General features: G+C 41.8%; 1 protein-coding gene across 1 annotated transcript; it reads right to left on the minus strand.

The window, feature by feature from the left end:
• Positions 1-342: 342 nt before the first annotated feature.
• cfap69 (cilia and flagella associated protein 69) lies at positions 343-13,402 on the minus strand (the record flags this gene model as incomplete). The annotated part of the gene is made up of 24 exons (XM_080515862.1): positions 343-492; positions 2,647-2,916; positions 4,439-4,522; positions 4,616-4,702; positions 4,778-4,975; positions 6,095-6,171; positions 6,349-6,486; positions 6,646-6,838; positions 6,905-6,986; positions 7,231-7,349; positions 7,555-7,670; positions 7,754-7,918; positions 8,665-8,896; positions 8,979-9,100; positions 9,191-9,239; positions 9,344-9,464; positions 9,675-9,852; positions 10,094-10,246; positions 11,280-11,378; positions 11,664-11,740; positions 11,837-11,946; positions 12,284-12,349; positions 12,438-12,497; positions 13,316-13,402. 24 exons carry the CDS (start codon positions 13,400-13,402, stop codon positions 343-345), a joined length of 3,033 nt encoding a protein of 1,010 aa, XP_080371988.1.
• Positions 13,403-13,643: the final 241 nt, after the last annotated feature.

Below are 13,643 nucleotides of genomic sequence, written 5' to 3' on the forward strand. Positions count from 1 at the left end.
TTGTGCATCAAGCCAAACAGCACGAGTCTGAAGTGAAATCAGTGTCATATGGAAAATGTCCCACTAAATGATTGTGTATTGCTGGTGAAACAATCATTATTGAAAAGTGATTATTTTATTGAAATGCATCCCCTGATGACCTGCGCTGCTCTTCTCTCATCATACTACAGGCTCACACATTCTTCCGGTGACGCTGAAACAATGACTCACACTTTTCCTTCTGGAACACTTTGATTTTCCTTCCAGCGACGCCACAAACACGCTAAACCTCCTCTTCCGTCACAAACCTCCTCTGACGCTCACAAGCACACATTCTGTCACACAGTCGCTTTGCCTCGTCTCTCAGGCCTGCGGCTGTTTCAGCTGGACCCTCTCGGCCATCTGCCTGGTGCTGTACACCGACACCCCCAGCCCCACGGCGGCCATCGTGATGGCGAGGGGGTCAATGAGGCTCCCCGGCGGCTGCATCCGGACCTCACCTGACACCTGCCTCTGCAGACGGGACAGAAACACGGGTTTGTAGACGGACCGTCAACATCGATGACCTCTTCATCACACCGGCCTGAGAAAGACACTAATACTGATACAAGTATGAGTCCAGCCACTAAAAAAGTTCTTTTGTTTTCTCACGCATTAATGTAATTTCTATTAATGACCCAGTGGTCACATCCAGGCCTGAAATGTTTAACAACCTACAGACCAAACGACTGCAGGAATCACAAAATATCACTTTTTTTTTTTTTTTTAAGAGTTTACATGTTGTCCCTTTGCATGTGGGGGCTTCCCCAGACCCCCTGCTGCCTTCCCACAGTCCGAAAACATGGCTTGGAGGTGCAAATTCCCTGTTGGTGTGGCTGTGGGTTAAAGGGCCAGAAGCTGAATGATTAAATACACATTTCTCCCTTTTGAAAATAAAAAATAAAAACTCGTGGGCCACTTTATCGATTATGAACACTGAAGCGGTAAAGCAGAACATAAATGGACGGGTGGACGGATGTAAATAACATAATAAACGTGATGAACGTGATAAACAAGCTGCATAGTTTTTCTGTTGTTTTCATTTCTTGTTGTCTGAGGTTTCAAAGCTCACTTGGATTATTTACAAAGATTGAAAACAAGATGATTAACCGGCATTTATAAATGAAGGTTTCAATAGAAAAAAATAAGTTATTTGAATCGATAAGATAATTCTTAAAAGATCCCAAACTTTGGTTCAAACGTTGGGTTTGTCTCCATGAAATACAAAAACTGTGTGATTTATTTTAGTAACTCCCAAAATGACTTGTGTTATTTCTGTATTTTAATTTGATCATTTTCTAGTGATATAAGAATAATTAGATATTGACATCTTTGGGTTGCATATTGTATACAGGAACATGGATAACGAAACAAAAAAAACAAAAATCAGGATAACAATGTGCCTGTGAACATATTCATTGCTAATCCTCCCAACTAAAGTACATCAGGCTTCTCTAACTTTAAAAAGAGTTGAAATAACAACATGATTTGAAATAAATCAGCAAGTATCTGATCTGCTGATGTAATGAGTTCAAGAAATGGCACAAAGATCAACAGCAAACACGTTTCTTCAAAAGAAATGAAGAAAATGTTATTTTAATCTAATATAACCGGTCACATTCCTGCATGTTCCTGTACGTGCAGCACTCAGGTTACATAACATAACCCTCCTGAGACAAGCACCACCTCTCTCTCAATTATTAAACATGCATTTTTAGCATGAAGGATTTAAAAAATAGTGGGTTTTTTTTGTTTTTCTTAAGTCTTCAATGAAACAATGAGTGGATATTTGTTTACTCTGCATCAGTGATAAGGACAGCACATGGCATCTCTATGAACACATCTAGTTGAATAAAAACATGGACATGATGTGATAAAGAGACGGCGGCGGCCCTCAGTCAGAAAGAGACACTGACCTGGAGGAGACGAAAGTATCCCGGCGTCAGTCGGCCCAGTCGGATCATCATTTTCTTACCGCTGGAGCTTTTCACACGACGACAGCGGGTTTCTGAGGGAGAGGAAATCTTCATCCAGGGAACATTGTGAACGTTTATGTCAGTTCTGAACTGAAGAATGTTTTGCTCAAGGGGTTGGAGGCTGACGCCTTCATGCAGTCTCAGCTGTTGTCTTTAAAGGATATGTGTTAAATTCTACGATTGACAAAAGCCCGAAGAACATAAACTGGAAAAAAATAAATAAATAAAGGTGATTTGGTGCAACAATGAGTGACTTCATCAAAATATGTCATTATATAATCAGACTGGACCAGAGTGTTTGGGAACAATCAAAGAGGATTAAGCTAAATGCTAAAACTGATTGCTTTGATCCTCCTTAAATGACATTTTAAACTTACTAGTGAAAAAAAAAAAATAATACACTGAAAAAATTAATTCAACTATTGACATAATTCAGATGAATGTTTCCTCTCATGCATGCAGAGAAGTTAGTATATTCATATAAATAATATATAAACATTGAATTGTTTGCATGCAGAACAATAAAATGTGTTTGAAGTCCAATTCGTTTAGCAACACTGGAACAACGCAAGGAGATCTTCTACACTTAAACACTTGCAAACACGTATTAATAGACTATAACTATATTATAATCAAACACAATCATCCTCACAGTTTGCAGGCTCTCCAGAGAGTCGACGGACACCCAGCGCTGGTCACCCACTCGCCCCCTCATCCACGGCGGCGGCCGTCCGGCAGTCCGGCGCCCTGCGACAGGCTGGGAGTGTGAGCAGCCCCGGCACTGGCTGAACAAACAGACTGAACATGCAGACTGGAGGAGGCTCCTGTGGGTGACGCCGGCTCTTTTGTACGGCGTGAGCGTCCCCGGGGGAGTGACGGGCGGCCTCACTGCAGGAAGAAGCTCTGGCGTGTCAGGGGTGATCTGGCCAGTGAAGAGGGTGTGAGGGAGAGACTGGCTCTGTGCAGCATGATGCACGCTTCAGGGAACATGTGTGTTAATGTGCTGCAGTGACTTATGTAACTGAAAAAGAAAAGAAAATGCTTTTAAAGGACTGGCCTGACTTCAACTCAAAACAAGGGGCCGAACAACCTCCTCAGAAATACTTTGTCCCTCCATTGAGTGTTAACTGTTACTGAGATATATTCTTTTGTTTGCAGTTACTTTAAAGTTATGTAAGGCTTTTGTTTCCATGATGCTGCTGCATTGATTGTTCGGGGTCTGATGTCGCTGCTCTGCTTGATTACATAAATATGTGCCAGAGAAAGAATCCAAAGAAACACATCTATAGGTTGCATGTAGCAGTTTAATGAATATAGAACATAGTGGGGAAAGATGTACAAATATTGTTTGTTTATTTTTTCCAACTAGCAGCAGCTTTAAATACAACCGTAAATATTCTTTTACTTCCTGCTAGTTTTAAAGTCACAATACATAAGAAGAGTTTATCATTGGAGAGGAGGGAGAGGAGAGGAGAGGAGAGGAGGTTTTCCATTCCTACAGTCATCCCTTCACTTATGTCCAGGTCTCTTGCCGCGGCTTCTTGTCTTGATTTCTAGTTCATCACCGTCTTGCAGTCTCCCTCCTTTCTAAGCTTCGTCTCCACTGCTTTTGGTTTGTTTTAAAAATCTATCGTCAGCTGAATTCTGGGAGTTTCAGGCTGGTGAACGAAGCGTCGGGTTCTAATCTCCCGTGTTGTTCACCTCCGGAAGTCTTTTAAGTCTGTCATGAATATTTGACACGGTATTGAAAACAATAAAGCAGCATCACGTCTGTGTAAACGTCTTGTTTTGAAGCGTTTTCCTCGGCAGAATCAGTTCTCCACAGATACGGTGCTGAAGTACTCCGGGTCTTGTGCCGCTGGCTCCTCTTGGTTCTGACCTGCCGACCCGACTGGAGCTCCTGCAGGCCCCTGGTCACCTGTTCTCTCCACACGCCCGGAAAAATCCTGGAAAATGCAGCGAAACGCAAAGTGTGGAAGTAGTGACGGCAGCCTGCTGCACCGCGGTATTCCTTAACATGAGACACTTGTCAATGCAGACTTGTTTATTTAAAAAAAAATGTTTTTACATCAGTTCTCTTTCCTGCTGCAACTATAAGTCAAACTGATCCAAACTATTTCTTCTACCAGTTTCTAGGAATAATTAGACAACTGTGCTATTTTCTTTTCCTGAAAAATGTTTGAATTTCTTAGAAAATGTATTTCAACCGTCTTTAATTTTCCATCCCTTCACCCATCTTCTTACCCTGTTGTTAAATTCTTCCAACAGACAGTCACACACAAATATACTCAGACCTACAGGCCAGTTTGAGGTTTCAAACACACGTTTATGAAATGTGTCCAAAATCCAAGCGGGGGATATTCTCACTGTGAAACAACCACAGGTTTAATCTGATGTGTCTGAATCCTTCATTGGAACATCGGCTGTGAACGTTGCCGGCAGACCTCTGTGGGATGAATGACAGCCTCCTTGTGCTCCACTTTACTTCTGGGTGACTCAGTGTACTTTTCCCTCTGTGCTTTTACTTCCTGTTCACACACACACACACAACCCAATATTAACATTTCAATTACTCAACATTAAAACATTTCTACTCTCGAGGGGATCTGTCGTCACACAACCTTCAGGATCTCGTAGTTGGAAGTTCTGGACACGTAGTCGTCCCAGGATTTTGCTTTCAGCTCTCGTTGTTTCCAGTGAGACTTAATCTGTGAATTGAAACGCCACATAAAATGAGTTTAAACAAAAGCATACTCTATTCAGGCAGGTTGAACCGTCAGCACCTCGGTGTACAGGAGCTCGTTCTCGCTGGCGTCCTCCTTCTGCTGCTGCTCCAGAAAGCTGCTCTGCTCCGTGGAGATCCTCGTCGCCGTGTCCTCCGCGATGCTGCAGATGGAGGCCAGAGCCTCCTGGTCCGGGCTGATGGGACGGACGCCGTCCAGACTCAGTTCCCTCCTGATCTCGTCCCACACTTCGCCGACCTGCAGCACCGTCACACAAACCACACCGTGTTTCTACGGCTGAATCCTAAATCTGAAATCCAGCAGTACAAAACAAACCAGACTGGGCACCTTCCAGTGTTCCTCCAGTCGCAGGCGAGACGAGGCACATTTATTTATGAAGTGCATTTTAGCTCAAAGGCTAAAAGTTTGTTTTTTTAATTTTAAATAAAACAAATTTCATAAAAAAAGGGAAAAAATAGAAAAGAAAGAAAGAAAAAAAGGGAGCAAAAAGAGAAAAGAGAAAAAAAGAGAAAAAGAAAGAAAGAAAGAAAGAAAGGAAAAAAGAAAAAAGAAGAAGGAAAAATCTATTATTTCAATTGTCATTTACATTTTAACACAGCTATTTTAGAATCCCATTAGAAATCAAGTGTAGTTCAGCTGGGTGACTTTAATCTGCACAACAGTAATAAAAGGAATTATAACAATAATAATAATGATGATGATGATGATGATGATGATGATGATGATGATGATGATGATGATGATGATGATGATGATGATGATGATGATGATGATGATAATAATAATAATAATAATAATAATAATAAACAAACACCATGATGTCAGTTGTTTTTGATAAAAACAGTTAAAGTGTCAGGGAGGTCTAATTTTGGCCAGTCATGAATAGGATAAAATGCAAAATATCAACAACAAACAATTTCAACATCTGCATTCCACTAAATGTGCTCTATAAATGTTTAATATTTTCAAGTCAAGCAGTCCTGTGTGTGTAAATCTCGAATAGAAATCTCAGGTTTCTCAGTGAAAATGAGTCGTCTAAACTTCAGTGAGACACTGACAAAAGGGGAGATTTCTTCTTCTTCTTTTTCATTGTTGTTGAAATGACTGACCAAGAGCTGAAGATACCAATTCGAACTCGAACTGATGGTTAAAATCTACCTCCTCTGCACTTCGACCAGAATATTTGTTAAAATCTCATAACAGAAGAGCAGCAGTTCATCGCAGTAAGACGTTCATCCACAAACTCTCGCGCAGGAGTCGCCAAAGAAAAACTCCAATGTCATGAGAGCAGCACGGAAAATCAATACTATTCAAGGTTTTCTTTAATTTATATGAAGAAATATTCCTTTTTCTTACCTTAAAGTCCAAATACCTCCTGATGATGCTGACAGTCACATAATCTTTAGGCGACAACCCAGGAAGCTCCTGGAAACCTGGGAACAACACAAGTTTTCACAGAATACAAACTTTATCTAAACTGCATGGCTCCTCGGCGATTTCAGAGGCGATGGTGACCGGAGGGAAATTAAAACACAAAGATATTAACAATACTGGATCAAGCATCTTCAAAAATCAGATGTGAAAACAGATTTCTTTGGTTGACGTTCTACCAAGTTTGCAGAAGATGAAGTAGATCTTTGCCCGCAGGTTTTCCGACACCTCCAGCACAGCGGCGCTTGGCGCGCTCGCCGGAAACGACAGCTGGATGTCGTCGGCGTGGAAGTAACTGAGGACGGGCCTTTTCGGATCTTCAAGACAAAGGTGGGCAAAACATTGAAAAAATACATGAAAATATAGTTAAAAACAAAAAAAAAACAGTTTCTGAGCCAGAGTCAAAAATCTATATTGTGCCATGTTGATAATAGTAGATGTTGGTTGCTGAACATGTGGCTCTTTGGCAGTCAGACCTGTGATTCCTCCATGTGGGTCTCGCTGGATGCCGAGCCGCTCCTCCTCCTCCCTCCACAGCTGCAGCAGGAGCCCCGGAGCCGTCCGGCCGTCGACGCTCCTCCAGTCCAGGATGTGGGGCAACGTGTTGGGGTTGTCAATCAACTCCAGCAGGGTGGCGAGGATGGTACCGTACACATACTTGGGACCCAACTGAGAAAAACAATACATATCACATCTTTCTCTCCGTGACAGGAACCCGAGGGTAAAGTCACTTACGCTGAGTAAGTCCAGCAGAAGAGACGCTCCCCCTTTAGCCAGAAAGTAGTCTTCTGTGGTGTAGCAGCCAACGATACAGGACCTGGAGGGAAGTGAACTAGGACGTCAACTGATAAGGATAATAATAGAGATACATGTGGACTTCAAGCGGTATAAGAAGTATATTACAATTATAAAGCCTCACCACACAAGCATGCTCAGCTGTGTGGAAATATGTGTCTCTACACCTTCTGCACAAACAACAAGTCCATTTCTCGGTACCAGCATATTCTGCAGATATTGAGGAGTCCTTTATTTGTATCACAAGGTGTTCATGTCACACTCACCACACGCAGATGATGGTCGAGAGGATGAGCTTGTTGTGTCCCAGGCCGCTGTGGAACTTGTCGGAACCTTTTTTCAGGAAATGAAGAGTCGACTCGACCCCCTCTGAGCCAAAAAGTTCCTGCAACACAATGTTACGGCGGCGTTCACATTCTGAAAATGAATGACTCCCTCATTTTGTCCGAAAATGGATGATATCTGCATTGGTTTTCTCTTCTTTATTATGATTTTGTGAAAGATGCAAAAAAAAAACCAACCCCCAAAGCTACAGTTTCACATTGATCTTCATAGGAAAGAATACAGCTCAAAGAGTCTCTCGGCCTTACTTTTCTATGCATGTCGGGATCACACAACGCCGAAAGTACGAGCTGAATATCTGCTTTGACCTCCAGAAAGAGCAAATCATCTTCATCCGGGTTTGCTTCCATCTGGGTCAGGATCCCTGCCAAGAAGCACCACACATTTAACTCCACCGGGGTTTATTTACCCGAGCGTTTTTGCTCACGGTGGACGGTGTGCAGTTACCCAGAAGGTGGCCGATGACGCCCTGGTCACACAGGTCCTGGTTCACACACTCTTCGCCCAGCAAGGTGACGGACCTCAACAGCCGGACGCAGTGTCGCATGTGAGCCTTCTTGGTGCCTCGGCCTCCGGTGCTGTGAAAACTGTGACCCTGACCAAAGTAGGCGTCTGACGGGCAGAAGAAAAGACATCTCTGACTCTGGTTTCTGCAAAGGTTTCTCCCTGTTGGGGGGAGTTTTTCCTTTCCACAGTCGCAAACACACCTGCTTGCTCATGTGGATATGTTGGGCTTTTCTATTTTCTCTATAAAAGCAAATTGGAATGACTGTAATGTATTTAAAAATGTCTTTCTCTTTTCTTAATTAAAAAAAAAAAAAGACGTCTCACAGTGAAACGACACCTCATTCACTTCACTTCATTAGCCTTTATTTATTCAGAAGAGACACGCTGAGATTAATAATCTCCTTTGCAAGTGTGTCCTGGTGGAGGAACGTCAAATAAATGTACAGTGTCAGTAATACTGAAATGTTCTTAAAAACACATAAATAGCAAAAAGACGAGTACATGAAATACAATAAAAGTACAGACACAGAGAGCATATGAAACATTAAAAAAAAAACATAAAATATTTTAAAACAAGTTGTTTCCAACTGCTGTAAAAGGGCCCTAAACGCCCCCGCTTGGAATTGTGAGTGAAAATAAGTCTTTAGACCGCAGACTATAGTTATTTCTGAGTTTATAACCGCATAGGTACGGAGGCAAAGCTTCATTATCATGAGAGGAAAAACAAACAAAAAAAGATAAACTAATAAAAATAATGTCTTCACATTTCTGGCAGTGGAAAGGAAACATGGTGTGATTTGACTCTCCTTTATGCTCCTTTGGTTTTTTGTTTTTTTTTCCTGCGTCCTCACCTGGTCCCACACACCAGCCCAGCAGCATCAGCAGACAGGCGTTGCCCTGATACGCCATGTACTCGTCCAGCATGAGCGGCGCGACGGTGTTGAGGGTGGCCAGCGCCTGCAGCTGCAGCTCCTCGCGCTGGGCGACGGACCAGTGGCGTGAACCCGAGCGGCGCTCGGACGAGGCGGCGGGCGGCTTCACCAGGGTCAGGAGGGCCAGCATGACTCGCTCTTCCTTAAAGAGCTGACCAAAAAAATATACAAAAATCCTTATATTTATGAGGATAATAATGTAAGAACTGATTGGAAGAGTGAACATGACGAACCTCCAGGGCAGCGAAGTCACGAGACATTAACACCAAGAGGTTTAACAACATCTTCTTCATTTTCAGGTCTTCATTGTTGAAGGTGAGCTTGAGGTCGTCGACAAAAAGGTCACGACTTTTCACTGAAACAACACTTTCGCTTACTTAAAATACGCAAATGTGTAAAAGCAAAACAAATAACTGAGTTTATATCGACGAAAAAGTGATCTCACCCTCTGGAAGTGTGGCAAAAACCACAAGATGTCTTGCAAATAAACTCTCCTGCAAATCAGAAACATGCCGTTCAGAAGAACATTTCCCACGATTTATAGAGATGAGAGAAAAATCTTTAACTTTGTTTTCCGGTCAATCGCCCCGGGACTCACAATGAGCAGGGCGTTTGGATTTTCAGCGACGAGAGTCGTGATCACAAGGAGATCGTTCCTGAGTTGCCAGTCGACATTTCGAGGGCCAATCAGCTGCTTTAAAAACACCTCCTTCAGAGATCTAAGACAAAAAAAACCAAAAAGAAAATAAGATAACTAGATTAAAAAAAAAAAAACAACAACAACTAACAAAACAAAAGCTTATGTATCATAAGCTTTTGTTTTTATCTGCAATAACTATCAAACTCTGGACATTTGAGGGACGTGACCTTGAAGCACATGCTGTTCAGCCACAATGTGATAACGTCAGAATATTTGGGGGGAAACGTACACGACACACTCCAAGCTGCTGAGCTGAGCAGTGACTTCCTCCTTGTTGCCTCTTTCCAGGAGGTTCCAGAGGATTTCAGTGGACTGGAAGAGGATCTGACCGGACGGGTCAGGGTCATTCATGTGGAGGCATATCGTCTCCGCCCCTCTCGCGTACAGCATTGAAGCGCAGTTCAGGTCTGTGTTTACCAAACATAATGAAGTCGTGGTTAATAAAAACAACCATGTGGCCTGTTGACTTTGGCAGAAGGACACTTAAAATCAATGATTGTTTGTTATTTTTGGTAATAAATAAATAAATAAATAAATGGTGGTTTATGCTCTTGAGAGCTCCTCATAATGAAGGAGCTAATCCCCTGGATGGACACGGTTGACATTCCCATTCGCCGCCTCCATAAATCAGTATAATCAGCGACTGACCCGAGGAGCCGGAGACGAGCTTGAGGGTCTGCAGCAGCAGCAGCTTCAGGTCCGGCTGGTTCTCCACGGTGGCCACGGAGAGGAGCAGCGTCTGGGCCAGGTCGCTGTGCTCCAGCAGCTGCAGCCGGTAGCCGGGGGAGGTCGGCTGGAGCCCTGCAGGAACAAGGTCGCAACGAGAAACACACTCCTGAGCAGGACGCGTTGACTGATTGAAAGACGTGCAAACAACGAGAATGATAACAAAGAAGAAAAAAAAGGAGGGGATTTTAAAAGACACATAAAGAATAGAGGGGATATTGGAAATTTGACACTGGACATACACAATAACGTAACTTTTTTTGAACTACACTACAGTAATTACAACCAAAAAAGGCTATATAATCTATTTTCATATTTTAAAATGCATGTATCAATAAGTTTCTCTGGTTGGAAGGAAGCGATGCTACAGTGCCTCCTTGTAGAGCATGAGTATTCAAACGTGTATTCTGATCGTCATCAATATACAATTAAATAACAGATATAAACACAAGACCTATAAAGGATTACACTGAAAGAAAGGAATTCTATAAAGGAAATAAAAAACAAAAAGAAAAAGAACATGAAATAATGGAGTGAATGTGGGTTTTTGGACCATCTTGCATAAGCAGCTGCACATAAATCGGTGTTTGTTTATCTTTTAGTATTAATGTTCCTCAGAGGATGGAGCCTAATCAGTGAGCTGTTGTGTCACTATATTATGTTTTATGATGTCTGATGAGCTTTTGAACAAATTGAACACACTTAAAAGGTTCATTAGTGATGATTTTAACAGTTCTTTTGGGGCAAAAATTTACTTTATTCACTTCAGAATTATCCTTTTTTGAGACAAACAGCTGCAAAATAAGCTTTGTTGTGCTCATGACACAATGGGAATCTGCATTAAATCTGCAAAGGTTCATTGTAAATCATGACACTTGAAGTGGCAATAAAGCCTATTGGAGCTAAACCTGAGCAACAATTACGTCCTCTTTCCATGTTCACTTCTTATAGCCTTTGAAAAAAAGAACAAGCAAAGCAAAATGGGAGGACAATGAGACACGAGCATGCCACCACAGGAGCCATTAGAGAGCCTCACTTAGTGAAAGTCTAGAAAATCGGTTGTTAGAGGGTAAAGTCCGAGGCTTTGGATTGGTGGGACGGTCCGTACCGTCGAGCTGCTGTCTGGGAGCCACGCAGCCGTAGAACGACTTCACTGATTCAACTATGTGCTGCCGAACGTCGGCGTCTGACACTCTCATCAGACAACCTGTCAACAGAAACACAGTCGCTCCTCATCAACGCTGTGGAATCACAATAATACCAGACTGACTTAACCCACCTGGAGGATTAAAGAGCATCTATCCTGCCTGGAATGTTTATATGTTTATACGTTAGATTGCATTGACGTTCCAGACTTATCAATAAAGTAACGGGATTTCATTGAATTCGGGTTTGGGTAACGAAATAAAACAAACCAGTTGCAGCCACACAAAATCCATCAGTAGACTTTTAAATGCAATCTGTGCGTAAATGTGTTTGCCGTGCTGCGTACCCATGCAACAGAGGAAATGAACCACATCCTGAGCGTAGTGCTGCTCGTCTGACGCTTTCTCCTTCAGAAAGGGAAGCCTGAGATGGAAACAGACATAATGATGATGAGGGGATTTAATGATGGGGGGGGTGAAAGCTGTTTACGTGTTGGTTGGGACTGTATGAGTTTCTTACCTGCAGAGTTTAAGTGCTTCACACAAAATGAATGAATATTCAGGATTCTCTGTCACTTTCTCGGCACAGATGTCCAGTATTTTGGCAATGCTCGTCAGGTCCTTCAAAATCTATAGATAGCTTAAGAAAATTCACCATTTTGGGAATTTTTTTCTGGTTCATGCAAATCTGACCAAAAATAGAATTTGAGGGAATAAAGAGTCATCTGGATAGGTGAGTTTATATGAGATGGAGGAAATGCTGACAGACACAGTGAAGCAGTGTAAATTAGAGCCCTGGGAGCAGCGTTTGTCCTCATGTTCAGGTGGCATGAGATCAGCTCTATTTCCATCACCGACAGTGACATTCTAATGAGGGAAAACTTGACTATCTGCTGCAGTCTGTGACGCCTCGGCCTGCAAGTGACAAGGATTTGCTGCGGCAGATAATGAGCAGGTCAAAGGATACGAAGCCAACTTGGCTCCTTTTCAGTAGTTTCTTCAGCACAAAAAAGTGCCTCTCTTTCAGGTGAGCCTTCAACAACAAAAAAATCAAAAGGATAATTTATGATATAGAATAACTGAACAGGAAAAATTACGAACAAAGTGCAGGAGTGACTTACAGTCAGTGGGTCTTCGAGAAGACGAATCACTTTACTGAGTTCAAGACTTTTAGGGTTGACCTGCCATATATATATAAAAACAAAACACCTTGCATCATGTGACAATTGTAATATCTTAGAACATATTGTAGGTTCACAACAAGGCTTAAAGTAACACATTACAAAACTACCAAAAGTTGCTATGGGTGCTTTTATATGTACTTTGTTGTGGTACATGTGTCTCAAATGTTTTTCATACTTCTGCACAGTTTACACATTTTGAAGTGATTTGCCAGATTTGGGAACACGATGCAGTGATAGAGAGAGTGAATGGATGGATGAACCATTTCACCACTTCACCAGCCAGTGTGCCCTGTCCACTGTTCATATGCGTGTGAATGAGCTTTGATTGAACTTCATACAGGTAAAAATCAAATGTCTGTAAGTGAGAAATTAACACAGTAAAAAGTTAAATTTGAGTGATTTTGTATAATTTAGGCACTTTAAACGTTGTGGTAAATTGTGGGAATACAAATGCAAACGTTTATCAATGCTTTCTTTTTTGTTAAATTACATAATGCAATGCAAGAAACTTTGGGAAGTCCCATTATTTTTGGATTCATCTGAAAAATGGCCCAAGAGAGACAAATATCTGTTTGTTATTTCGTTGGTGGCAAGAAAAAAAGGCCATTACGAAACTATTTGGATAGAACATATGGATGGACATAACAATGGACATTTGCAGGATGGAGAGAATAACAGTGGATGTGATCTGTTAGAAGAAGTGGGTGGACAATAAGATACCACACAGACAGGACTTTGACTGCTAACAGATACTACTACTACTACTACTACTACTACTACTATTACTACTAATAATAATGTTTTTATTATCTTACCTCCTGGTACTGGCTCTTCTGTGAAGCTTTCAGATCAATCACAGGAAAGTCCAGTTTTCTTCTGTGAAAAACTTTGCTCGAATCCATTTGTGAAGTTCAAGGTGTCATCTGAATTTAGTGTGTCGTTTTAGAGATAAACAAATGTGCTCACGATTTCAACGTTTCCGAATAAATCGCAAAAAAAACTAATGAAGGAGATAAAAGATGAAAAGCTTACTCAAGTACTTCTAGTTTTTTCTAGTTCCGAGTTAAAATCTCCGCTGAAAAGCATCTGAAATGAACCTGTCGCCCTCATCATTTGTTTTTATCGCAAATCCGCGGCAGCGTC

The sequence above is a fragment of the Blennius ocellaris genome, assembly GCF_963422515.1.
Source record: "Blennius ocellaris genome assembly, chromosome: 20".
NCBI lineage: Eukaryota > Metazoa > Chordata > Actinopteri > Blenniiformes > Blenniidae > Blennius > Blennius ocellaris.